The sequence below is a fragment of the Pimephales promelas genome, chromosome 18 (assembly GCF_988280905.1).
Source record: "Pimephales promelas chromosome 18, fPimPro1.hap1.1, whole genome shotgun sequence".
Classification (NCBI taxonomy): Eukaryota; Metazoa; Chordata; class Actinopteri; order Cypriniformes; family Leuciscidae; genus Pimephales; species Pimephales promelas.
Window position 1 is genome coordinate 32,541,598 of NC_142786.1, and position 26,777 is coordinate 32,568,374.

Here is a 26,777-nt window from a genome sequence, read left to right on the forward strand (position 1 = left end):
TAATCTATATTTGTTTTAGTTTTTACCTATTTATTTTAGGGCTGTGCAAAAATTAATTGCGATTAATCGCATCCAAAATAAAAGTCTGTGTTTACATAATATATTTGTGTGTGCTGTATATAATTATTTTGTATATATAAATACCTATGCATGCATGTATATATTTACGAATTATTTGCACTTAAATTCTGTATACATATATAAATACATAATCTATATTATATAAATATAAATATTTTATATATGAATAACACATTTTCTTAAATATATACATGCATGTGTGTGTATTTATATATCCAAAATAATTATATACAGCACACACAAATATATTATGTAAACACAGACTTTTATTTTGGATGCGATTAATCGCAATTAATTTTTGCACAGCCCTAATTTATTTTATTTCAGCTTTTTTTTGTTTAGTTTTAGTACTGATAAAGAATCACTGCAGTATTTTCAAAACAAAGTCAAACATCAAAAATAAATACATTTTTGACTACTGTCAAAACAGTTAACACAACAGATCAAAAGTAAGGTTAGTTTCATACACTCTAAAAATGTAACCCAATGGCTGGGTCTGTCAATATTTGACCCAAAATTGGGTTAAAACAACCCAGCATTATTTTTTAGAGTCTAGTTCAATCCTTTTTAGTCCATAGTTTTGAGACACACAGTATGTGTAATGAAAAACTAGTCCTCTCAGAGTTGGGTCTGTTTGTGTGAGGTATTGGGCATCTGGTGCTGTTTAACCGGCTGTCAGGGTGGTATGTATACAGTCACAGGATAATGGTTAATGCTGCCCTGCTAGTTTGTTCCCACAGTGCCCTGTTTTGTGCGTGCAGAGAGTGCTTCATTGAAGTCCCAGTTTTCCTCACTGACTCCGTGACCCATTTGTGATGTGTTTACTTTCTGCTTGACCAGAAATGTTATTTTCTGGCATGATTGCTGATCACTCTTTGATCTCACGTCAACACAGGGTGAAAAAAAACGGGAGCAGTCAGGTTTATGAATGTGAAAAAACAACGCAAGAGCCCTCACATCAAGCCCCTCCCCATCAACGAGTCCCCGCCCCCCACGGAAAACACTTCCTGTAGCAGCACCTAACCCTGAACATCTGTCAGATCTCAAGCGTCTTGTACTGCAAAACTGAGCATCTACAACTACTCAGAATTCAAAGCAAAGATTCATCCAATTCCCAACATCTTGGACAGATTTCCCCCCCAAAAAATGCCGGATCGGATCTCCACCTCGTTCAACACATTCCATGATGGACTGAACCATGTTACAAAATACTTTTGTAAAACAGTGAGTGCAAAAGAGCATCTTTTTATCTGTAATTCATAAAATATTTTTAGGGTAGATTCCAAAGGGACGGTTTACATAATAACAACTGGGCGGTGGGAATTTTCTAAAGCGTCAATTTGTATTTTTTGATTTAACTTAATTTAATTATTTGATTGGTCGATTGTACATCTAATTATGTTGTTACAGAGGGCGAAGGAGCGTCTGTTATAAATGTGAAACACTTGTTAAAGGGGAAGTTCACCCGAAAAAATGCATATTTTATTTATTTTTAACTCTTTTCAACACAAAACAAGACATTTTGCAGAATATTCATGCTGCTCTTTGCCAAGTCTCAATGTTATTCCAACAACTCTTTCTCATACTGTTCTTTCAAAAGAAGATATTTTGAGAATGTAAGATGATAGTCACCAGATCTGTTTGATCGCCAAACTTGTTTAAAATATGTTGTTGTTGTTTTTTGCAATCCATTTTTTTGCAATCCAAAATTCATAGAGGTTTGGGATGAGTAAATGATGACAGAAACCATGCCTTTAATTTGTTTCCCCTTCTCTGTTGATCTCTAATTTCATTTTCGTTCACATACATTCAAATGGAAAAGGGTTTAACATCATTGGTTGAATTGAAACTATCACATCCGTTTGAACATGTAAATAAGATTTTGAGGACTGCAGAGGAGGCCGGGGAATGGTTAAATTTCACTTCAATTCCTCGCACGAACGCCTTTTATGATGCCCGATTCACTTTCACTGAATGGGAAAGAGCAGCATGAACATTCTGCTAAACTTCTGAATTTCGGAGAAGAAAGAAAGTCACACAGGTTTGGAAAAACATTATGACAGAATTTTCATTTTTGGGTAAACTTTTCTTGTTGTTAAAGTCCCATATTGTGTGTTCCTCTTAAATGTGAAGGTATTATTTTGTTCTTGGTGTAAAAATAATGTGTTGATTTTATTCAGAATGCTGGAGCAAATTCAGACGTTTTCTTGTGTTTAAAAGTTACGTTACTTTGCATATTTGTTAAGGCTTGTGTACATTTTCTTTTGTTTCATTGGTCATTTCATCATGGATTTGGGGTCTAATGAAGATGGGATAGTGAAACTACATTCCATGATATTTCTATTTATTTTCATCAGTTTTGTTTTCTTGTTTGTGTGTGTACGCCCTGCTCTCTTAAATGCAGCTTTGATGTTTTTTTGTTTTTTTTGTATTAGATTGAGAATCCCAAACACCAGCTCCTGCCAGTTTTAAAATGGGATTTGCAGGGATAACTCTTATTCATTTTCATTATATTTAAAATGAGCATCCACACTAAAATGAGCATCCACACACAACGTGTAGTGGTTTTTAGATGAATTGGACTTGATAGTTAGTAAATGTGCCAAACGTGAATCTGAAAGCGAGCCAATTAAAATGTGTTTCTGTCATGCATTGAGACATTCAGTTGTACAGACTGACAATTCTGGTGCAGTAATTCAATTCTAGAAAAGCAAAGTGGGAATTTTGGTGAATTTAAGGGCTCCTGTGGTAAAGCGTACTGCCCCGCGTCGAGCTGACCAGTCCAGTATGTCCAGTTTTTAAATGTCTATTTTCAAACGTTACAATTTTATAATAGTTGAAATACAGTAGTATCCTGTACAGAGACCAAGGTGTTGTAGTTTGTTCGTTGTGTTGTTTTCTTCATTGTGGCACTCCTTTCCTATGCTAGTCTGGCGTGAAGAAAAGAAAAGAATCATACGTTTGTCCTTTTCTTTTCATCGCACATTTGTTTTTTGTTTGTTTTTTTTGCCATCACTGAAAAAAAAGACAATGTACAATATAGCACCATGGACTAAATAAACTCCCATAGACACAGTCTTCACTTGGTTTCACGAGTTTTTGTTCTTTACTGTCTCCTTGTGTGTTTCTCAATACATGTCCAGGTCTTCTGACTCGGTACATTTGTAATCTTTCATTAAAATAAAACTACTTCCTTTTCACTTGACATCAGTCTCATCAGCATCCAACCAACACTCATTTAATCCAGTCTATGGATAAAAAGTCCTGCACAACTTTTTACCCTTTAAAACCAACAAATATTTATATCGGTATCGGCCTTCAAAATATACTAGCCTACGATTGTCTACTAGCCCCGATCCCATCTTGTTACCTGATTATTGATTCATTTGCATCACATCAAGTCAAGTCATTCCTCTTGGGGTAGTTTTTGTTGTCTTATTTATTTTATTATCATTTAATTAAGACCCATCAACTCTGCACTTGAGTCCATGCTTCTTTCACCACCACAGAAACATGCATTTTAGAGCTAATCTGAAGAGCAAAACCCCACATTTACCAAATCGGACAGCACAACATTTTGATTTTATCTTTCCAAAGTTACTGGAGCCAGAGCCTCAATTTCAAATCTTTTTTAGGATGGACTGAATGTGTTTATTCCCTTTTAATTTCAGGCACACCAAGACATGCGCTGGTCCAAGTTTCTGCTGAACCTTTTTAAATGGGAACCTTCTTCTTTCCTCTGCCCAGATCTTGGTCACTTTAATGCTAAATGATGCAACTCTAATTCCTGCAGAGCGTGGTTGAACTTTATGGGTTTGACTGACAAAAAGAGGAACATGTCAGAAGTGAAGTGCATTATCTAAGTGTTGCAGCTAGCTAGATGTGAAATCATCCAGAACATTGCACATTATGTGCTATTGTCGATATGTTGTTAGATGTGTTTTAGTAATACACTGTAATCATGAAAATATTTTCTTTTGTCAAATCAACTTCAATTATTTGACTATAAGTCAAACCACGAACGTCGTGCTGAGTGATCTGAACTGTATGAACGGCGTTCGGGGATCGACTTATCGAGACTTATTTTCCAAGATGGCTCCTGTCTGTATACACGAAGTGAACTGTCTTCATAAAGTATCTTCTTATTAAACGGTCTGTACACTTACAAAGTTCTCAATGCTTCGTTTTGCATGTACGGAGCCTCATTATGTTTCTGTGTTAGTGGGGGGCTATTTTGAGGCTTGTTAGTGGTATAAACTAGCGATTTCTTTTTACTTAGTCAATGCCCTCATTACTAGAATTATACGCTAAACAGTTTTTAGAGATAAAACTCTTTACATTCGATTATCATGAAAACAAATCTCAGAGAACGATTGACTAGGTGTCGATGTTTTATTAGACCAAAGGTTCATTGTTCGCCGGAGTTGTCCTTTAAGGCAACTGAAAACAACTATAGTTTTTTTACAGTGAGATCCTCTACGCACCTTGAGAGAAATGTTTACATTTCCTGCTAATTCATTTGATAAAATGACAAATGTAAAAGTCTACTAAATCAAACACAGAATATCCTGAAATTAAGGACACAAGACTTTTATGGATAAGGACCAGAGAGAGACGAATACTGATCCTCTGCTTCCCATCAAACTCTCTGAAGAAGACTGACCCCTCTTTATTCAGAAAACAGAACCTGATGGGTTTAAGGAAAACAGTTCAGCAGTTACTGAGTGCACATAAATTCAATTTTTAAAGTATTGAATCATACATGTGTCCTAGCGATTGTAAAAAAAAAAGTGAGGTCCGTCCGCTAGAGGTCGCCATAATCTTATATTGAAAAAAATCTGATCATAAGTACAGCGATTGATCATGCTCGTGCACCTTATTGTGGTGATTAGGTGTGTTTCCTATGTCTATCCGCTAGATGGCAGTAAAACCAAACATACAGTTAACAGATACCCTTTGGTAAATAGAAGAAGAAACTCTAGGAAGTGGCACAAAGAGCTAATCACATGTTCGTGGAATATTCTAAAGAATAAAGAGGCTACACGCCAGTTCCAACATTTATTTGTTTGGAGTGTTTAATCAATAAATACCACACTTATTTTTTTTAATTTTTACAGAGGGTAAACATTATTTCATAATAATTTAAAGGTCACCAGATCTGAAGACACAAGATTAAGTAAATGACACCATAATAGTATGAAATTGCAATAAAACAGCCTACAAAATCAGAATGATTATGAATTATTGCACTCTAAAAAATGCTTGGTTGTTTTAATCCGAATATGGGTAAAAATACGGACATCATACTAGTCATTACATTTTTAAATGACATTTTTAACCCAATGGCTGGGTTTGTCCATATTTTACCCAAAATTGGGTTAAAAAAAACCAGCATTTTTTAGAGTGTGCCAAGTACACTGAAAAAAATAATATGCTTTATCTAATCAATAAAATTGTGGCAACATATTATAAGCAATATTATTAATTAAATTGTACAAATTAGAATGTTAATTTGATTAACTATTACTGAATTCTAATTTGTTCAATTTAACAAATAATATTGCTTGTAATCTGTTGCCACAATTTTATTGATTAGATAAAGCATGTTCATTTTTACAGTGTACACTCAATTAATTTGTCTTGGTAATAGAAGCTTGCAGTGTATTGAAGCAACAACAAGCACAAGAAGAGTACCCACGACGAGTGTGTGTGTGTGTGCATTACTACAATCCAGTTAAATGAAAAGTAAAAAAATGTAATATTTGCCTTGTAATACTTTACAATTATCATACACCAACTATAAACTGCCAAAGCCTGGTTAAATTGATTCTGTGTAAGACACTGATAATGTGCTGACGTTTTCTTCATCCACTTCTCAAGAGACTTCTTCACTGATGTCTATGGTTGTTTCTCACTGAAGGAATGTCATTATAATATATCACAGCGCTCATTACAGACATCAGTGTGAAACTGCCAGCAGGGAGACTAAATTAACCTCTGTTACATATGGTGGAGATGTCATACTTCTGGAGCTGAAGCTTATTATTTTAAGCCATAGAAATATGGATGTTCCCCTTGAGATATCTGTGTGTCGCCCACTAAGGAGCAAATGCTATGTAGCAAATCACTCAAAGCAAAGGACAGCAGAGGCTCCAGGGACTCGTTGTGTCCAAACACAATGATCCTATCAACAAAAATACTACAAACCTATATCAATATGGGCCAACATTTCTAAAGTAAACACAGTATTAGTATATGCAAATTAACGTTGTATATAAAAATGATCTCGCAAAACTTTTTTTTTTCATTATTAATGTTAAATATAATAATAATAATAGTAATGTCTCATTGACCTAATGCAAAACACAAAATCTCATTGTAATTATAATACAGAAAAATCATTAAATTATTATCCTATTTTTTTTTAATTGTTACACTCTAGTATTTTTATTTTGCATGATACAGTAATAAAAATCGTTTAAGAATCAAATCAATAATTCATTCATTAATTTTACTTTTGTATTTTTTGCATTATACATAAAAACTATTTTAAGAATCGAATTGCAATTTCATTCATTCATTTATTTGACTTTATTACATTTATTTTGCATAGTAGGCCTACTAAGGATCTTTTAAGACTCACATTACAAATTAATTCATTAAGTCATTAATTTACCTTTAGTAATTTTATTTTGGGATTATGAAGTAATAAGAATCTTGAATAATGGGAATTACAAATTCTATAGGTCTAAAATGTGACCAGGACATGGTTTTTGTGACATTCAAGCACTCCAGGAGGTGGAAAGGTGGAATTTTTAAGCAAAGGCAAATATTTGGAGATCATTGCAATTGCAAAGGGAAAAATTGTCATTTTGTAAGTGGATTTTATGAAGCGGATGTGTGACACTACACCTGCATCTTCTAGCCTAATTGGGTGGGACGTGGGCAGAAATTGAAGTGGCATTTTGCAAGAGAACTCCCTTAGCTCGGCCATAATGAGCCTACAGTATCTGTGTCACCATGCCTTCATTTATCATTGTACGCTGGCTTTTGCTGAGTAGTTTGTTTTTGCCTTGCGCACCATATATCACCTGTCAGGTCTAATGGGGGCCAGTGAGGAGGACATATGGCTGCAGAGCCTCTCTCCTCCTCGAGCCTGATCCTCTTACAATCCATATACAGCACTGAGGGAAAACTTGAGGTTAATTGATCTATAACTTACAAAAGGATCAGATACTGCAAACGCTAAAGTTTAAGTGGGCTATATTGAATTACATTGTTTAAATATTGATGACATGTATATTCCAGTAAGTAATCAAACATTTTCCACAATTGAGCCTCTCTCATCATCATATCTTTATTAAAGTGAATTCATCAAGATAACACAATTAGTGTTTTATTATTATTATTATTATTATTATTATTATGGAAGATTCATTCACAAAATGAAGTGCAAGCCAACTCTGATACAACAAAGACGATTGGTTTATTAAATAGAAACTCAATATTATGTTATCTGATCCACAATTATTATCTAATTATAGGTTTTTTACAGTTTACCCTCACAGTTAAAAAATATTGATGGTTTAACTTAAAAAAGTAAGTAACCTGGTTGCCTTAAAATTTTAAGTTGATTGAACTGGAAAAAGTGAGTTAACACAATGAAGGAGATTAATTTAAGCACCAGAAACTCAAAATTATATGTTATCTGAACTAAATAAATTATTTAAGTTGATTTGACAAAAGAAAAAATGTTGTGATTACTACACTGTAAAAAAATATTGTTGGTTTAAATGAAAAAAAAACTAAGTAACCTGGGTTGCCTTAAAATTTTAAGTTGATTGAACTGGAAAAAGTGAGTTAATACAATGAAGGAGATTAATTTAATCATCAGAAACTCAAAATAATAAGTTATCTCAACTAAATAAATTATTAAAGTTGATTTGACAAAAGAAAATATGTCTTGAAAATATTTTTTTACAGTGTATATAAATAAGAAAGCAACTAAAAATTCTATATTTTTACTGCTAGATCATAATTTGCCAACAGTATTAATGCTTCATTATCTTCTAAATTTATCTTAAACTAAAGGCTAGGCTAGATGTCATGCCCACACTTTGTTAAATCACTTGTTTTACTCATATATTTGTATATTCTTGTCAAATATACCCTCACATAGCCTAATGGTTAGTAGCCTACTAAGTTACTAGTGTGTGGTCTGCAGCCAGTCAGTGGCCGAGAGGACCCCGGAAACGCGCCTCGCGTGTCGGCAGCGCGCTGCAGCTTCCAGGAAGCGGAACGAATGAAGTTCATTTCTCACAGCTGGTGATGGCGGATGCTGTCGAATTAGAGACCATGAAGAATTATAACATAGCGTTTGAGAGGATAGACCCGAGCATAAGCCGCTATCCCTACTGTATTGTATGGACGCCAATCCCCGTGTTATCGTGAGTGATTTTCGCCTCCACTGTTGCTTTTGCTTCATGTGAATGTGTTGAAAGCGTTTCAGTCCCGTATAAAAGAGGTTTGTGTTTATAATGGATGCATTACAAACTAAACATTACACCAGCAAGCGTCATTGAGCAATTCCGCTGTGGACCGATCCCCTGTTGATATAGGCGCGTCGACAGCAGCCAAATCGTGTGTTGATAAACGTGAACTGAAACTGATTTGCCATTAAAACTAGTTTTCCTGTCAAGAAAAACCTGCGCGTGTGTAATTAAAATGTTGCTCCAATTCTTACCCGGAACACAACATTTAGATTGCAACACCGGGCACACGTTCTTGAAAGTCTTTATAAGAATGATCTCACTCTTTGAATCTGAAACAATTAAGAGTGGATGGAGACTGGAGCTGCTCCAAAAATGACAAAAAGTAGCTAGTCCATATACAGCTCGTGCTTTATATTCTGAATATAGCCTTGTGTGAGAAACAGACAGGACTTTAGATGGTTATTTACTAAATAGAATGTGTTTGTAATAAAAGTATGGTCAAATATATAATTTTTAGCTAAATGAAAAAAAGTTTATTAATCACAATTTTTGTTTTGTTAATCATAATATTCTGATGATGAAATATATCAATAATCAAATTAACAACTTCTATGAATATATTAGGGCTGTCAAACGATTAATCACGGTTTGCATAATATATGTGGGTGCACTGTGTATAATTATTATATATATATACACACACACACTATTTTTTAGTTGCAAAGACAACATGTATGCTGAATATTTGATGCATTCCCTTACGAAAAAGAAGTATATTTCAAGTTCATTTTATGTAGTATACTTAAGTAATGTTCAAGTATATTTTTAAGTATACATTATGTAGTAAGTATACTAATGTCACTAGTAGTAAATTTGTAAGTGTACTATTTTAATACCGCTTGGGACTAAATTGGCCCACTTTTAGTACACAAAAGTATATGTTTAAGTGTACTATAAGTGTAACAGTAAGTGCACAACTAGTTCATAATGTATCTCATGTGTACTGCAAGTGAATTTATGGGTATACTAGTAGTTTATTTTTTTACTGTAATACTTATACAAGTATACTTTGAATACTTAATTATACTTTTAAGGATTTCTGGATCAAAAGATTGAGTAGAAGAACAGGACAAATATACTTGCTTTTCTCTCAGTATAAGTCAAGTACACTTAAGTGTAATTTGAAGTATATTTCTGAGAAGTAAAGGAAAAATAAACTGAAAGTATACGTTCTTATTTTTAGTTTAAAAGAAGTAATGGCACACTTGAATAAACTTCTTTTTCGTAAGGGTTGGTCTGGATGGAACATCAACAGGAGGCACTTATTATGTTCTCATCTTGGATCAGAATACAAAAACTCCTTCTAATAATCATATTTTCTGATATTAGACTGATTACAGCTGATCTTAGACCTGCAGATTATCTCGGTGTGAGAGTTCCTTGCCTCTTGTTTTGTTTGTGTCCTGTATTTGGGTCAGCAGCTTGCTCTGATAAATAGGCACATGGACAGGACCGTATTTGGGGTGCCGGCGTATGCCCTACTCCACTTCGTAACTCCACTGGGGCTGTTTTATCCAGGATATTCATACTGTTATTCATATTACACCCTTGATAATACCTTTTTTAATTACTTTGATAGGAATTTTGGTCTAGTGTGAAATCCGCTTCCTTTGTCCAGGGAAAGCTGGATTTTGGCCATGTGTATGATATTGAAAAGGGCACTCTCACACACTCATAGCTGTCTTCCCAAAACACACACGCAAGTGTATATGTATTTTCACTCCTTGTGAACAATTTTGAGTTTGTCATGCAAGCCTTGTAGGGGTTAATTTTGTGTCATGCCAATGTTTAATGTCCCTGACATCGGAAACAGCTTAAATGAAATTACATGGGGGGTGTTATTGATGTTTTTTATGGTTAAAAATAAAATGTGAAAATATATTGAACTTGTTAACCACAGACCTTAAAGGGATACTCCACCTTTTTTTTTTTTTTTGGAAATAGTCTCATTTTACAACTCCCCAGAGTTAAACAGTTGGGTTTAACAACTGTTTAACTCTGTTTTTACAGTTTTTACCGTTTTCAAATCCATTCAGCTGATTTTCTGATATTTCGAAGAATAAAACGTGGTTGAAAAAACATACCTTCTGATGTTCATTCATTTTTATTTCTTGCTATTGCTAGTGGGAAGTGGAAGTAATGATCAATTAATTTTCCCCTTGGAATGAGTTGCTACATTGATCTGTCACGAGTCACGACACATTAAAGAGCCACAAAACTGTATTTATTGACTGAATTTCTTCAAAAATTTTTAGAAAGAAATAGTACAGCGATTTTTTTTTTTTTTTTTTTTTTTTTTTTTTTTACAAAAAATTACAAAAAAAAAGCTGAGTGTTTCACAACGTCAAAACTATCCCCGTTCACTGAAAACACAGCAGATGGTGATGTTACTGTGTAAAGTAACACTTTGTGCCTACATTGGTTTACTTTATTTTTTTTTTTTAAACTTGTACTTTGAAACCTGTTTTAAAAAGTTTGAGTTTTCAGACCCCCGAAAACGCCGTCGTGTGAATCAACGACCAAACCCATAAAAGGATCTCCGTTTTTAGAGTTGAAAACGTTGTTGTGTAAACGGCCCCTAGGTGTGCTAGTGTACTCCTAAAAGTTATATTTATAACCAAATTAAATAAAATATAAATATTTTAATAAAATTTAAAAAAATCAAAAATAAAATAATATAGTAAAAATAAAACAAAAATTATTAAAATGCAAATAAATCTTCCTGTGGGGCAAAACATTTTTTTTTTTTTTCAATAAAACAGAATGTAATGTGTTTTAATTTGCTTTTCATTTATCCCATTGTTTGTTTTCCCCCTTTCAGATGGCTTTTTCCATTCATTGGCCATATGGGCATCTGCACTTCCACTGGAGTGATCCGTGATTTTGCAGGGCCATACTTTGTCTCAGTAAGTATGTTTACATGCACGATTTGTCTGTCCAAGAATCCATGAGAAAGTGCTTGAGTGGATATTTTAAATAAAAGTTGCACATCACACTGTAAAAAAAAATATTGATGGTTTAACTTAAAAAAGTAAGTAACCTGGTTTGCCTTAAAATTTTAAGTTGATTGAACTGGAAAAAGTGAGTTAATACAATGAAGGAGATTAATTTAACCATCAGAAACTCAAAATAATAAGTTATCTCAACTAAATAAATTATTATAAAGTTGATTTGACAAAAGAAAATATGTTGTGATAACACTTGAAAATATTTTTTTCAGAGAAAGCGCACAATGCCTATTACATTTTACAATTAACAGGAAGACAATGCCTAGATATAATAACATGATCTAAGGTATGTCTGTCTGACTTTTAGTCAGACTTTCAATCCTCTCCAAAATTTTTAAAAAAGTTCAAGAAATTGCTAAAATAGTCCCACAAAAAATGATTTTTCGTTTACTTCCGTAATGCATATTTTATCGGGTAACATTAGAAAGGTAAAAATATAGTTTGTTGTTTGTCCGTTGTAAGCTTTTTAGATGCACGAGAATCCCAAATATTAATTTTCCGGGTTTTAAAGGGATAGTTCACCCTCAAATCGCAATTTTGTCATCAACTTATCGAGGGCTTGGAGTAGGGCTGCATGCAAAATTTAGTTTTGTCTCTCCTGTAAAGTTTGTTTAAAGCCTAACGCCCCTCTGGCTCCAAGCCCTCGTTATGTTGTTGACTTTTGTTCATCCTCGGAGCATAAATGAAAATATTTTTTATATTCTTTTATCATTTTCATCCATCTAAGTCCTCCGGAACATGATTGGGATAGGTTTGGCCATGATTGGGCTATTTTTATTTTTTATTAGCCCTTGTTGTATAGACCTGGCAATCCTGAACGATTAACATCCTCAACGAACACTGATTGTTGTGACAGTAGTCATCACGGTCAAATTTAATTTAACGTATTTCCATTGAAAAATATGCTGGTAAATTGACAAGTTCCTTTCTCTGAGCTTCAATGAACATGTTTGCAATCTCCTTTTCATAAGTGGAGAGAGGGAACGCATGCCCACGGTTGCCATATTGCATGAATTGAGTATAAAACTGGGAACATTTCCCAGTTGAGTTGGTTTAAATCTCGCACTACATGCTTTGGATCTCTTTCAGTCTGGCAACAATGAGCTTGTTGGAAGCCCTTGGAGGCTTGTTACTGCTGTCTTATAAATGACCTGTGTAGACTTTGTTCCTGTCTGACCTCAACAATGCCAAAGAACCTTTTGTTGACATATAAAGATTCTTCCTGGTTTCAGCAAAGAATGTTTCTCTCGATAAAGGTCTCTATCATTTGCTATACGTTTCGTTCATAAGTGGATTGTTTCAGCTTCCACTAGAAATCGCTGGAAAGTTCAATACACTCTCAGAAAAAAGGTACAAAAGCTGTCACTGGTGCTGTACCTTTTCAAAAGGTAAACTTTTGTCCATTTTAGTTGCTAATATGTGCATTTTAGGTGCTAATATGTACATTTTATGTGCTAATATGTGCATTTTAGGTGCTAATATGTGCATTTTAGGTGCTAATATGTAAATTTTAGGTGCTAATATGTACATTTCAGGTGCTAATATGTGCATTTTATGTGTTAATATGTGCATTTTACAGGTGCTAATATGTACATTTTTAGTGTTAATATGTACATTTCAGGAGCTAATATGTCTATTTTAAGTCCTAATATGTATATTTTAGGTGCTAATATGTATATTTTAGGTGCTAATATGTACATTTTAGGTGCTAATAAGTACATTTTAGGTGTTAATAAGTACATTTTAGATGCTAATAAGTGCATTTTAGGTGCTAATATGTACATTTCAGGTGCTAATATGTACATTTTAGGTGCTAATATGTACATTTTAGGTGCTAATATGTGCATTTTAGGTGCTAATATGTGCATTTTATGTGTTAATATGTGCATTTTACAGGTGCTAATATGTACATTTTTAGTGTTAATATGTACATTTTTATTGTTAATATGTACATTTCAGGAGCTAATATGTCTATTTTAAGTCCTAATATGTACATTTTAGGTGCTAATATGTATATTTTAGGTGCTAATATGTATATTTTAGGTGCTAATATGTATATTTTAGGCGCTAATATGTACATTTTAGGTGCTAATAAGTACATTTCAGGAGCTAATGTGTCCATTTTAAGTGCTAATATGTACATTTTAGGTATTAATATGTACATTTTAGGTGCTAATATGTACATTTTTAGTGTTAATATGTACATTTCAGGAGCTAATATGTCTATTTTAGGTCCTAATATGTATATTTTAGGTGCTAATATGTACATTTTAGGTGCTAATATGTCTATTTTAGGTACTAATATGTACATTTCAGGAGCTAATATGTCTATTTTAGGTGCTAATATTTTCATTTTAGGTACTAATATGTACATTTTAGGTGCTAATATGTACCACCAAGGTTCCAATATGCAGCCTTTGGGTACAAAAGTGTACCTTTTGAAAAGGTACAGCTTTTGTACCTTTTTTTCTGTGCGTTTATTTGCCACCAGCTTCCTCAGTGACCCTGCACAAGCACATCCTGTTATTTCCATCAGAAAAATCTATACCGGCGCAGAGCAGAGGAGGAATCCTGTCTGTAATAGGACTGAAAGCTACACCTCCATCTTCTGCTCCGTGGGCTTTCTGTCCCGATAATTGTAATGTTCTCGGCCGCTTCCAGAGTTCTGGATTCTTCTTGTTAAAAAAGAGAGTTCACCGTCAGGGCAACTCTATCTCATAATGCACTTAGTATTAAATGGAACTACAAAATAGATCCGACCGCTTGTTCATAAGAATCCTGAACTAATTTGAACTAGCTGTTCAAACAAAAGTTAAATTGATCAAGCAGTTCTCTTCAGGTCTGGCCATTCTGTCAGAAAGGAGCAGAAGTGAAATGTCTTGGGTAGAGCAAGGCCGGTAACATGAGAGGATGTGGTTATTTGACCTGCGGTGATACGGGCCAGCACACATTGAAGTGCACTACAATCTGCTGCACTTAACTCCTCTTGTGGCTGACAGGGACTAAAACACGTCTCGCGTGTGGAACGAGCCGGAGAAGTGGCTCACCGTGAGTTCAAGAGTTTTAGAAATTCCTAAACTGATTATTATGATTCAGAAGATTATGTATATGACGCTTGCACATTTGCACATTGCTTTGTTGTTGTTGCTTGTGTCTTTTAGCACATTGCTTGTTTTTTAGGGTGTTGTTAAGCAGTTGCTTACTGATCTAGATCTGAAGAGTGTACCAAGTCTGTACACTGCAAAAAATTAAAAATAGGATCGTTCACTTTCAAAAGTAGATATCTTTTTTTTTTGTCTGTACAATGCAAGTCAATGATCACCAAAACTGTTTGGTTACCTACATTTCGTTTTGGTTTTTTAAAGATTTTAAAGGAGTAGTTCACTTTAATAAAAAAAAAAACTTTTGCTGATAATTTACTCACCCCCATGTCATCCAAGATGTCCATGTCTTTCTTTCTTCAGTCGAAAAGAAATTAAGGTTTTTGATGAAAACATTCCAGGATTTTTCTCCATATAATGGACTTCAATGGGGTCCAAAACGGTTCATGGTCCAAAAGACAGTTTCTTAATGTATCTTAAATTTAATTTTGTATTTCTATCCTGGATTTAAAGAATTTGTAATTGTTTTAAGTATAAACCAGGCCAGAAATCATCTAGTGCAGTAAGACAAAATATTATTGTATTCAAATCAAATAAAAATATATATAAAAAAGTCCAAAATGTCCAATGAACTTTGACAAAGCAATATTTAAAACACTTAATCATTTATTATACGTTACTTTAAATGCCGTTTTATTGTGTGGTGCTGTTTAAAGCATGTAATGGATTTGAATGGGCTGAAATAGACTTTTGCTATTGAAGGGGCTTTTGTTGCCATTGGTCTTGTGGTGCTGTCAGGCAATTAGTGCTGTCATCATGATGTCACCTCTGCAGTCATTAGTCACATGGCCTGGCAGAGAATTGAGCTGCCATGAGCAAAGATGGCTGATTTCAAGAAACACACTTGAGTTGAGTGGCATGCTAACGGATAGCTCCAGGTAATATACATCTCTCTGGGATGCTGGATCCCACGGGCATGAATTTACAATTAGATCTGTCCGGTAAGAGGGATATGTATGGAAATGTTTTTTTCTGTCACAGAATAATAAAAAAAACACTAATTGTGACTTTATTTTATCTCACAATTCACTGACACATACACACACAAACACATACATACATAAATATATATATATATATATATATATATATATATATATATATATATATATATATATATATATATATATGATGTTTATTTACAATTGGTTTACATTGTGAATTTACCAATTAATCAATTTACATGTGATCAGTATAATTTGTATACTTATTTTTTTATTTATGTTTATTTTGTTTGTTGATGTGTTGATATTTTTTCTCTTTTTTCTTAGAATTGTGTTTTAAACATTGCAATTCAGCAATGTCATTGCAATTCAGACATTCTTTATCAGAATTGTGTTTTAGACATTTATCTTTAACAGAATTGTTTAATATACACTTGAATTTGCAAGGAAAACCAGAAGTGTGAGATATAAACTCGCAAGTAAATGTAATAGCGACTGTTTTATCTCACATTTTTGTTTCTTGTAATTCTGAGATAATTTCTCACATTTCTGACTTTTATTTCTTGTAATTCCACGTTCATTTCTTGCAATTCTAAATTTCATATCTTGCAATACTGACTTGTATTTCTTGCAAATCCAAGTTATATCTAATTATAATGAATAATTAATTCATACTTTTTTGTAATTTTCTTAGGAAAAAAAAAGTCTAAATTTTGAGATAGAAACTTTATTTTTAGATAAAGTCCTTTTTTAAAGAAAATCCATGGTGGAAAGAAGCTTCCCTACATGTTATGATTTTTTTTGTTTGTTTGTTTGTTTTGTTTTTACACACATCGGCTTTGGGTTTTGTTGTTAGTTGTCTCATTGTACACACATACAGAGTGTAACAATCTATTTCGCTGCTCTTGCAGGAAGACAACATGGCGTTTGGAAGACCAACAAAGTGAGTCTGTGTTGAGTTGCTCAGCATACTCAAAACATTACTTTTCTTGTTGGGAATCAACCTATGAATGGCTTGCTACTAGTTGGAAAACCAGAAAGTATTCATGATCCACGAAATTACACAAATTAAGATCCGCCAAAAAATGGAAATGACTTCATTGACTGCATTGTGGGGTTAGGCTTCATGATACATTCTAGCCATATATTTACAGCTGTATTTATGTGCTTTATTCCTAGGTACTGGATGTTAGATGTAAGTAAAGTGCATGCCAGTAGTGGATCCAACGCCTGGGACACAGCAGTTCACAATGCATCAGAAGAGTATAAACAGAGAATGGTAATATGTTTCGCATTAAAAGTGTTGAAATCCATATTGTACAGATTCTTTGAGCATCCATTCAGAGAAACTGCTGTTTATCTCTGCTTTCCCTCCAGCACAACCTTTGTTGTGACAATTGTCACTCGCATGTTGCCATGGCACTGAACTTGATGCGCTATGACAACAGCACCTCGTGGAATATGGTCAACCTCTGCCTGCTGTCACTCATTCACGGCAAACACGTCAGGTGAGATTAATCCAGATTTGTATATTTGAAAATCTTTTGCAAATAGGTTTTCACTTTAGTTTGCCAAATTACAAGCTACTTCTTGTTATTATTATATCTGACTAGACTCAAATTATAATTATTTAAAAAGTAGTTAGCTACACCAGGATACTTTCAAACGTCTTTTTTTTTAAATTATCTTATACTTTTATTCAGCACGGACGCATTAAATTGATCTTAAGTGACCGTAAAGACCTTTACGAACTCCCAAAGCAGGCTTGAAATGACGCCACGCCAGTTCATTCTTTGATTTCATTTCAGGTGTATCTATGTCATAGATACATGCTTCTGTTATTATATGCTATGCTAAAATATCTTCATTGTTTGTATTACTCTTCCTGTGCTTGTGGCCATTTTATATCCAAAATTCAATTTAAAATCATATCCGTAATTATAGGACTGACTCTGTTTTGGGTGTCAGCTAAAAAGACCTGAAGCTGCCCACTCAAGTCTAATAAGGGGTTGCTTCAGACACTACTATTTATTTCTGAGAACACAGAATATGTGCATTGACCCCAAGGGACTGAGAGGGAATCACGCAAGGATAGACTGTCATGGCGTCTCTCACTGGCACCCAGGTGTAATTGAAAGCGTTGCATTGAGGGCATGTTTCTCCAGGCCCAAAGTGTGCAGTGTGCATCCATCACTGTCTATGATGAGAAGTCTACTGTCAGTCACTGAAAGGAACTGCTGGTATGAACTCATGATGCAGCTATTTTGTCCTCTAACTTGTAGATGCACATTGTTGTGGTTGCATCAGAATATAGAGTAATTGGTTCGTAGACGGCCAGAATTTCAACTATCAGCATGAGGTCTGGTCCAATTTGCAACATATTCTAATTTTGCAGCATATTCTACTCTTATATTGTCAAATTTAATGCAATTTCACAATAATAATAAAGCGTCTTGTTTTTCACCTTGGATTTAACCTTTAACTTTCATTTTAGAAAAGTGCACTTTGTAATAATGGCAAACTTAAAAGTAGCGTACATTTAAAAACATTAAAAACAACAAAACAACCTGTCGGAAAGCATCTTTTGCAGTGATTTTTGTGTGAGCATATCAGTGAGCTAAAATATAATGCGATTTATGAAGGATTGTTCCAGTGCACACATGCATGCAACCATTGCATACAAACCCAAAATTCTCGGGACAGCATCATGTGTCCAAATGTAAAACTTAATAAATTGATTTTAAAGTTTAAAATCTTTAAACAGGGCTTTAAGTGTAAAATACCAAACTTGTCCTTTAATATTGAAATATCTGGGGCCAGATTCACAATATATTCTTAAAGCTAAGCTACACTGTGTAGCTAAAAACACTTAGTTCTTTCAAAAATATGTGCTCATTAATGTATATTTACGTTCAAGTAATAAAGTATTCTCGTGAGTGTGTAATATGCCATTGAAAATACATACGGGTAAGGGGTTCTAATGTCGGTCGCCTCCATCTTGAAAGTACATTAGCCAAAGAGGGACATACCCGTTAATTCAAGCGTTTACGTTTGAGTTAACACTCATGGACGAGGTCGAACTGGAAGCCATGTTAGTCTTGGACTACATTGGCCACCGTAGGAGTTAAAACGAAATCGGAATTGAGAGGAACAGAAACTAATATTCACTGGATAGTCATATACCTTTTCACCACTAGATGGGGGTAAAAATTACACAGTGTAGCTTTAAGAATAAAATTCTTCTTATTTTCTAACTTATTTTCTAACTCCAAAAAACTCTTATTTTTAGGGATGCACGATATATCGGCCAGCATATCGGTATCGGCCGATATATGTTCATTTTTAATGTTATCGTTATCGGCCTGGTAAGAAAATGTGGCCGATATATTAAAGCAGATAAATAATGTATTATTCCCTTCAGGTGAGACACTTGTTGAGCACTGTTTATGTTTTTGAATTTCTTGAAATATGATTGAAATCTCTTCAAAAAATGAAAATACGGTTCGGTACAACTACGCAAATCTCTCATATCGGCTATACAACACTATAACATGGACATGGATTTAATTGTGAGACTTTTGTTTTTGTAATCAGGCTCTCAAAATTAGATAAAAATTTGGATTTAAATTTATCGGCCGATATATCGGTTATCGGCTTTCAAATATAAAGAATTATCGGTTATCGGTATCGGACAAAATGTTCATATCGGTGCATCCCTACTTATTTTTAAAACTTTTATTTCTTAAGATTGTTCGTAAAGGGATAGTTCACCCAAAATGTCTGGCATTATACTCTCATTATACTGTATCAAACCTGTATAAATGTGTTCGGCTGAAGATTTTTTTGAAGAATGTTGGTATCCAAACAGTTTTGGACTTCAAGAGTATTTTATTTCCATACTATGGAAGTCAATGGTACAGCTGGACAACTCTATTTGTCTCTCATGTGAGTAAATGATGACAGAATTATTCATTATGTGCTTCTGTCTTCCTACAGTTGCGTTGGTTTGCTGAAGACCTGGCTTCCTTTCTGCATCTTAACCAGTGTCATCCTGGCTGTCGCCCTGTCTCTAAACCTGCGATGACGGATCCGGATCAGATAGAGGTGCGGCGGCTCAGGGTGAGTGTCCGGCACCCATCTTCAGCTTAAGGGGGACTCGTATGAACGTCAACTTCAAGTCCGGCTCTTCAGAAGCTACACGTCAAACATCAAATGCTAGACCTCTTTGTCGTAGGGTAGAGACTGCACACACACACACACACACACCATGGCTTCAACGTCTTGTGGTGATGTAAGAAACGCTCCTCTTCCAAAGGCATGACTTTAGTGTCTCTCGTGAGGGTTATGGTGCTCATTCATTGTTTGGGGAGATTCTGATCTCCAAACTATAACTATAAACCTCTGTTTAGGAAAAGTAACACTACTTATATTGTCTTCTATTTTGAATATAACTTGAATATTTCTGAGGATGATATGCTCTTTCTTTATTGCAGAATCAGTGCATTATATTTTGAGATGTACTGGAAGATGGATTTCCCTTCTCACCATGTACATTGAACAAAATAATATGCTTTATCTAATCAATAAAATTGTGGCAACAGATTACAAGCAATATTATTAATTGAAATTTGTACAAATTTTAATTAATTAGAATATTAATTTGATTAACTATTACTCAATTCTAATTTGTTCAATTTAATAAATAATATTGCTTGTATTCTGTTGCCACAGTTTTATTGATTAGATAAAGCATATTCATTTTTACAGTGTATATGAAAGCTTATTTTAATTATTGTTTTTATTTAAGAACACACTTTGTCGTTTTATTAGCAAGGCTAACCATCAACAAATATAGCTTTTGTTTTTTAATATTGTAGATTGACATGCTTTAAAGTGTTGTTGTTTTTTTGTGCACATATGCACATACAAAATTTGATAATTAATGCATAAGCAAAGTCTTGTATTCATTATAGATTTAAAGCATTATTTGCACCAAACTATTGTTACCAGCTATATATTACATTTTCCAGTTATTATATTCCTATTTGTGACATTCCTAAGGGAAAATGTAGGCTGGGAATTGACTTTATCCACTGGGAATTGATGTCCCATAGCAGATTGAATGCAACAGGTTGGCATTGGTGACTTTAGCTTAAAATGGCCGTTGATTTAGTCGGTTAATTTGAGGAATTGCTACAAAGACAGACATTTATGCCCGGTTTCACAGACATGGCATTGATAAATCCAGGATTAGGCCGTAGTTCAATCAGGGCAGCTTTTTAAAATGTGCCTTAAAAAAAAGACAAAAGAAACATTATTGGTGTGCATCCTGAGACAATGTAATAGCTCTGACATATTTAATATATCTCAGTGCAAGTTTATTTCAGTTAAAACAGCTCAGTGCATTATAGTTCGGGACTAGGCTTAAGCCGTGTCTGTGAAACCAGGGGTTATTTTTCTACAGGCGATCCTAAAGGAAAATAATTGAGGTTATCATTTGTTGCTAAGTCTTTGTTGTCCTGAGAATTGACATTAATTTCAGCAGTTTTGGATGTTCTGTTTGAAAGCTTTACTCTTTCAATCATGAAACTTTTAATGTTTTCAAATTCTGTTTTTAAAAGAAATATCATAGGGTATAATGGCATAGTGTTATGCCTAGTCTAACAATCATTTCACACACAAACATATCTTCATAAATAAACACACACAAACACACTTATATATATATATATATATATATACCTGCGTGTATGTGTGTCATTATTTCGCCCCAAGATCGAAATAATTTTTATTCAAAGTAAATGAAGCCTATTTTTATATTATCTTGAGAATGTTTTTTTTTTTCATGGCAAATAAGCACATTTCCTACATGACAAAAACTAATATGATATTATTGTATATATGAAGACGTACCACGTTAAATCTACACTCAAAAAAGTGAACTAGGAAGGTTGTGCACTTTATTTAGTTTACTTATAATAATTGTGTTTTTTGACTTGAAATGTTTTTTCTATTAAGGTGTATGTAATTATGTCTCAACTTAAAAGTACAAAATCCTAACGCGTTGTCTAAACACAAACCATTTATGTTTAGTAAAAAATTCGTACATCCAGAGGGTGGCAGTATAGAGCGAGACAACTGACATTTTACCCGAACTTAATTTGATTGTGTTCAATCTGCTTAAATATACAGACAACTTAAGTTTACTTAATCCGTTTGTGTTGGATTACAGGATTAATTTGCGTTGCATTAACTGAAACTGGGCGGTGCTTGTTAGTTCCCAGCATGCATTGCATTAGGTTAAATTAAGAGAGAATAAATGTTAAAATTAAGTGTTATTTTATCTTTTTATGAGAAATTTAGAAAAGGCGAAGACTTGATAGTGTGTAATTGTGTTTAATGTAAAATTACATTGGAATTATTAAACCATTTAAATTACCATTGTGGAGAAGAGTGGAGCATTTTGTTTGGTTGTCGATTTTAGACATTAATATTATGTGCTACTGCAAGCAAATAGCTAGCTATAGTCTATCAGTTTATAATATGTCACTAAAATAAATGAGATGAAATATAAATGGATGAATGAATATAACAAAATGCCTTAATCATGTCAGGAAGCCTTTAAAATTTCACGTTGAGACTACTTTAACTGGGTCGGTTAAAATTACTTAATTTAATGATGTTGAAGTTACATGAACGCATTACGTTTTGTAATCCAGCTGACGCAAAAAAAATTAAAGCAAAGGGGGAGGAGATTTTTTTCATTAAAATGAATTAATTATCCTAATAACATGCTTTATCTTTTTTATGCAAAATAGTTTCACTTTTCCTTCTGATTGTGGATGTAAATGGCCTGTTTTTGTGAGATTCACTCGTACATCTGAATCGGACCTGATTGTTGTGTAACCAGGAAGAAAAACAAAACTGTATTTAAATTGGATCCTAAATAATATTACATTATTAATTTTTTTGTAGTTTTTTGTAGTTTATTTTTTTTGTAGTTTTTATTTTATTTTATTTTTTATTTTATAGTAATAACAGGTGTTTACAGTGTCATGAAAAAAAAATAGATATCCTCCTAATATAGTAGGCTTTATTTTCTTTATGCAAAACATGTTTTAGTTTCCTCGTGATTTTGGGTGATCTGAATGGATCTGATCGAGAAAAACAAACCTGAGGTCAGATTGGTTCCTCTGGATCGAATCGAACCTCCATTTACTGTAATCTAGAACACAGAAATCCTGTTAGAGGTCTGTTTGCTCTTCTCCACTGTCGCATTGAACTGCGCATTTAGTTTCAGACACATCGAATCCCGCTGTAATCTTAGACTATGGTCTGGACACCGAATCCGTTTCCATGGCTCCTGCGCGTAAATGAAATCCCCTCTTTGTTTCGACTCAAAAGGAAAAATCACTGAACTGCCCTCTTCTACCTATTTCTCTCTTCTCACATTTTTTTCTTTTCTTTACACTCTCTCGGCCTTTGGAAGTATTGCCAAGAGCAGCAGGTAGCCAAGTGTCTTGAGCTCTTTGGAGACTCTTCAGATGAGGAGTGTGTGGCCCCTGCTGGCACCAGCTAGAGCTGATCAGATTAGAAAGCCCGTGTGAAGTGTGACGCCCTTACCAACGGCTTTCCTGTCTTCAAAGACGTGAACTAGTGGATCAGAAGCACATTTAACTGTTTTAATAGTCACCGCAGCCCAGAAGTTCCCATTTCCTGTTTGTAATCCCTAAAGACGATGGCATTCCACAGGTTTATACTTTTATAAAACATTCATTCATTCACTGAAATCCTGTCTATAATATGTAAAATGTTAAAATGCACATGCCACTTTCCCCAAATAGTGGACGCACTGTGAAAATGAATATGCTTTATCTATCAAAAAAATTGGCAACAGATTACAAGCAATTTTATTAATTAAATTTAATAAATTAGTATTAATCTAATTAATTCCTTAAAAGTCAACCATTTTAAAATGAGTAAAACTTACAACCCAAAAAAACATGAATTGAAGTCACCATTATGGTGATCGGTGTTTGTTTGAAAATCACGATTCTGCTTGTTAACATCCGGTGTCTTCAATGTTGGCAATATAAAATAAAGAGTTATAATAAATAAATAAATAAATATAAAATATTTAATTATTAATAATAATTATTAATTAATTATATTATTATAATAATTATTATTAATTATATATAATTATTTAATATAAAATAAATAAATAAAGAGATATTTTTGTTATTTTTTTGGTGTAGCCTTTACTCATTTTTAATGGTTAACTTTTAAGGAATAATTTAATTAATTGCTCAATTCTAATTTAATTAATAATATTGCTTGTAATCTGTTGCCACAATTCTATTGATTAGATAAAGCATATTCATTTTTACAGTGAGACTATTTATAAAATATTTATTTTTTAAATAAAATTAACACTTATATATGTATAACAATTTATTACAGGCTTGTGAATGTGGCTAGTTTGGGACCAATTGTTGACTTGGTTAACTTTTGTTTCTCATAAATTCTTGAAAATAACATGATTGCTAACATGAGCTTGACAAATGTAGTTATTGTCAACACAAGTCTACTTTTCCAAATGATTGTTGTCACAGTTACAATTAAGGTTCCCCTTCTTCTAATGGGGGAACCGTTTGGTAAAATATGTGACGCGCAGCTACGAAGTATAGTTTCTATAGGTTTTCATGTTTGTTAGATAATAGTTTTATAGACATTATTATACACTCTAAAAATTGCTGGGTTGTTTTAACCCAACGTTGGGTCAGATATGGACAAACCCAGCCATTGGGTTACATTTTTTTAATTACATTTTTACCCCAGTGTTTGGGTTTGTCCATATTTGACCCAACGTTGGGTTAAAACAACCCAGCATTTTTAGCGTAGGAAAGTGGCACTTAAATATTTAATAGATTTTTTTGTTAATAGATTCCATGTTTGTGTTATTGGCTATTGACTAATTTACAAGTTATCTATACTAAATGTGTAAAATAAAATAAAAATTGCAAATGTTTTTCTTTCAGCACTGCTGCCTTTTGCCTTTGCACAATTAACAAATAGACTTTTAATACTCCGAAAACTGTCACCTCAAACCTTCTGTTGCTGCATTAGTGTTGTGTGTGTTTGCGCGCGCACATGAATGTTTGCTTTTTTAGCATGTTCTGCATTGTAAAATTCGACTTATTAGCGTGTTCGTGCTTGACTTAAAATATTAAGTTTAGCTAACTTTAGTAAAGTTGGATTTTTAAGTTCTGTCAACCAATTTTAAGTTGTAATATCCAAGTATGCATGTCTGCTGCTGAGAAAGTAGGATATTGCCAATTGGTATTTAACAGTTGATAATTCTCGCTTTCTTATTTATAGATAATAATCAAATGCATTTTAATATCAGGTCATATAAGAATCTTTGTAATTATATATTTTGAACTGGCCGCATGTATTTTGCCTTCTGATGTATGTGTGTTGTGAGGTTTTTTAAACCCTAAATAACATTAACCATTCAGTAAGAGCACATGGAACAACTAAACAGGGTAAAATAAAAACATTCTTGAGGCCTTTCTTATTCCAGATGAGTTACCACGTATTTTTATATTCATAATACAATGACCTTCTACACTATTCTGCATTCAATATAAGAATGTGAAAAAGATGACTGCATGCTTTATCTGATTTCTTTTTATAAATTGTGCATCCGTTTAAAGTGGTCTACTGGTGTTTCATTATCATTTACTTTTTAACCAATTTACTTTTTAACCAATAACTCGGTTTTAAACCGAGTTATTGAGTTGCACAATACACAATGCATTTCCCCATAGCCGAGTCTGTGACCATAGCCAGAAAACCAATGGCAAAAGCCAATATCCTGTCATCAAAAACCAATGGAAACATCATCTTCTAAATCATTTAAAGTTCCCAGTTTTGTATTATCATCACATTTTAAACAGATTCTGCCAACAATATGAGTTATGATATTTAATGTCCATGCATCATTGATTTCAATAAAATATGTTTACTACTACAATGTTTTTTTGAATCTTTCTGAGTGAACAAAAAACAATGTTTCAATAGCAGACATAATTAATAAACAAAAAGTTCAATAAACAGTTCAATGCTTGTAGTTCCTGAACAACAACTGGTTTAACAGGTGTGCATTATATTTCACAACAAGCACTGCCTTATTCAATAAGACATTGACACTGATTTGACTATAAATACTGATATATTTGCGTGCGTGCATTTTCCGAATATTTCAAATGTTATTTTTGTGTGCTCCTTTACGCTGTTGCCCGGGAAACATTTAATTGCGCTAGAGAACAAATGACTGACTCAGCAGGCAAAAGAACAATGTGTTGAATTCATCACTTATTGTCCCCCTGCACTTCAGCAGACCCCCGCCGAGTTCAAAGGATGAGGAGTCCTGTAGAGTGGGATATCACATTAATGTTCACAACTTCACCATGCAAAAATATTCGACTATTAATCTTTAGAAAACCTGAAGCCAATAACACTGACCCGAAGACGCTCTACAATGCTTTTCATCCAAGGCCCATAAGCATTAATAAAGGAACAAAGACTGTCATATATCCCAATAATGAATCATAATTAATTTCAAGAAGTTAGGGTTAAAGAAATCAAAACTGATAAAACGCTTATGTTTTTTGGTTTTTTTGGGTCTTGCAAAAGATGCTGAATTTGTTGCTTTGGATATACAACTTTAAGTTAGAACCCACAGTCAAGCTACTTTTTTTTTTTTTAAGGAATTTGTAAAAAAAAAAAAAAAAAAAAAAAAATCCAATGCATGTTTTGTGTGTGAAAATATAGAAATATATTAAAATATATTTATTTTAAATATATTATATTATATATATATATATATATATATATATATTATTAAATATATAAAATATATAGTTTACCCCTTTTTTGCATCAAAATTGTGTCAGATAAATATAACCAGGTTTAGTGTTCTTCCCTCATTAAAATAAATAAATATTATTTTATTATTCTTTTATT

At 33.4% G+C, this 26,777-nt stretch overlaps 2 protein-coding genes across 18 annotated transcripts in view; both read left to right on the forward strand.

The window, feature by feature from the left end:
• The window catches only part of epb41a (erythrocyte membrane protein band 4.1a), a 60,377-nt gene extending 57,218 nt beyond the window's left edge, over nucleotides 1–3,159 (forward strand). For 14 of the 17 annotated variants that reach the window (XM_089122596.1, XM_089122590.1, XM_089122592.1 and 11 more), the window contains one exon: nucleotides 977–3,159. Coding sequence is in view for 1 of the 17 variants with exons in the window: in XM_089122604.1 (XP_088978730.1) it covers nucleotides 977–1,009 (33 nt within the window). In the remaining 16 variants the exon portion in view is untranslated. The other 3 variants (XM_089122591.1, XM_089122593.1, XM_089122600.1) reach the window with 2 other exon arrangements.
• A 5,143-nt stretch (nucleotides 3,160–8,302) lies between these two features.
• On the forward strand, nucleotides 8,303–25,777 carry tmem222b (transmembrane protein 222b). The gene is made up of 7 exons (XM_089122607.1): nucleotides 8,303–8,528; nucleotides 11,455–11,539; nucleotides 16,658–16,689; nucleotides 16,926–17,025; nucleotides 17,124–17,254; nucleotides 19,743–19,865; nucleotides 23,236–25,777. The coding sequence occupies exons 1-6, from the start codon at nucleotides 8,410–8,412 to the stop codon at nucleotides 19,828–19,830; spliced, it is 555 nt and encodes a 184-aa protein (XP_088978733.1). The 5' UTR covers nucleotides 8,303–8,409; the 3' UTR covers nucleotides 19,831–19,865; nucleotides 23,236–25,777.
• Nucleotides 25,778–26,777: the final 1,000 nt, after the last annotated feature.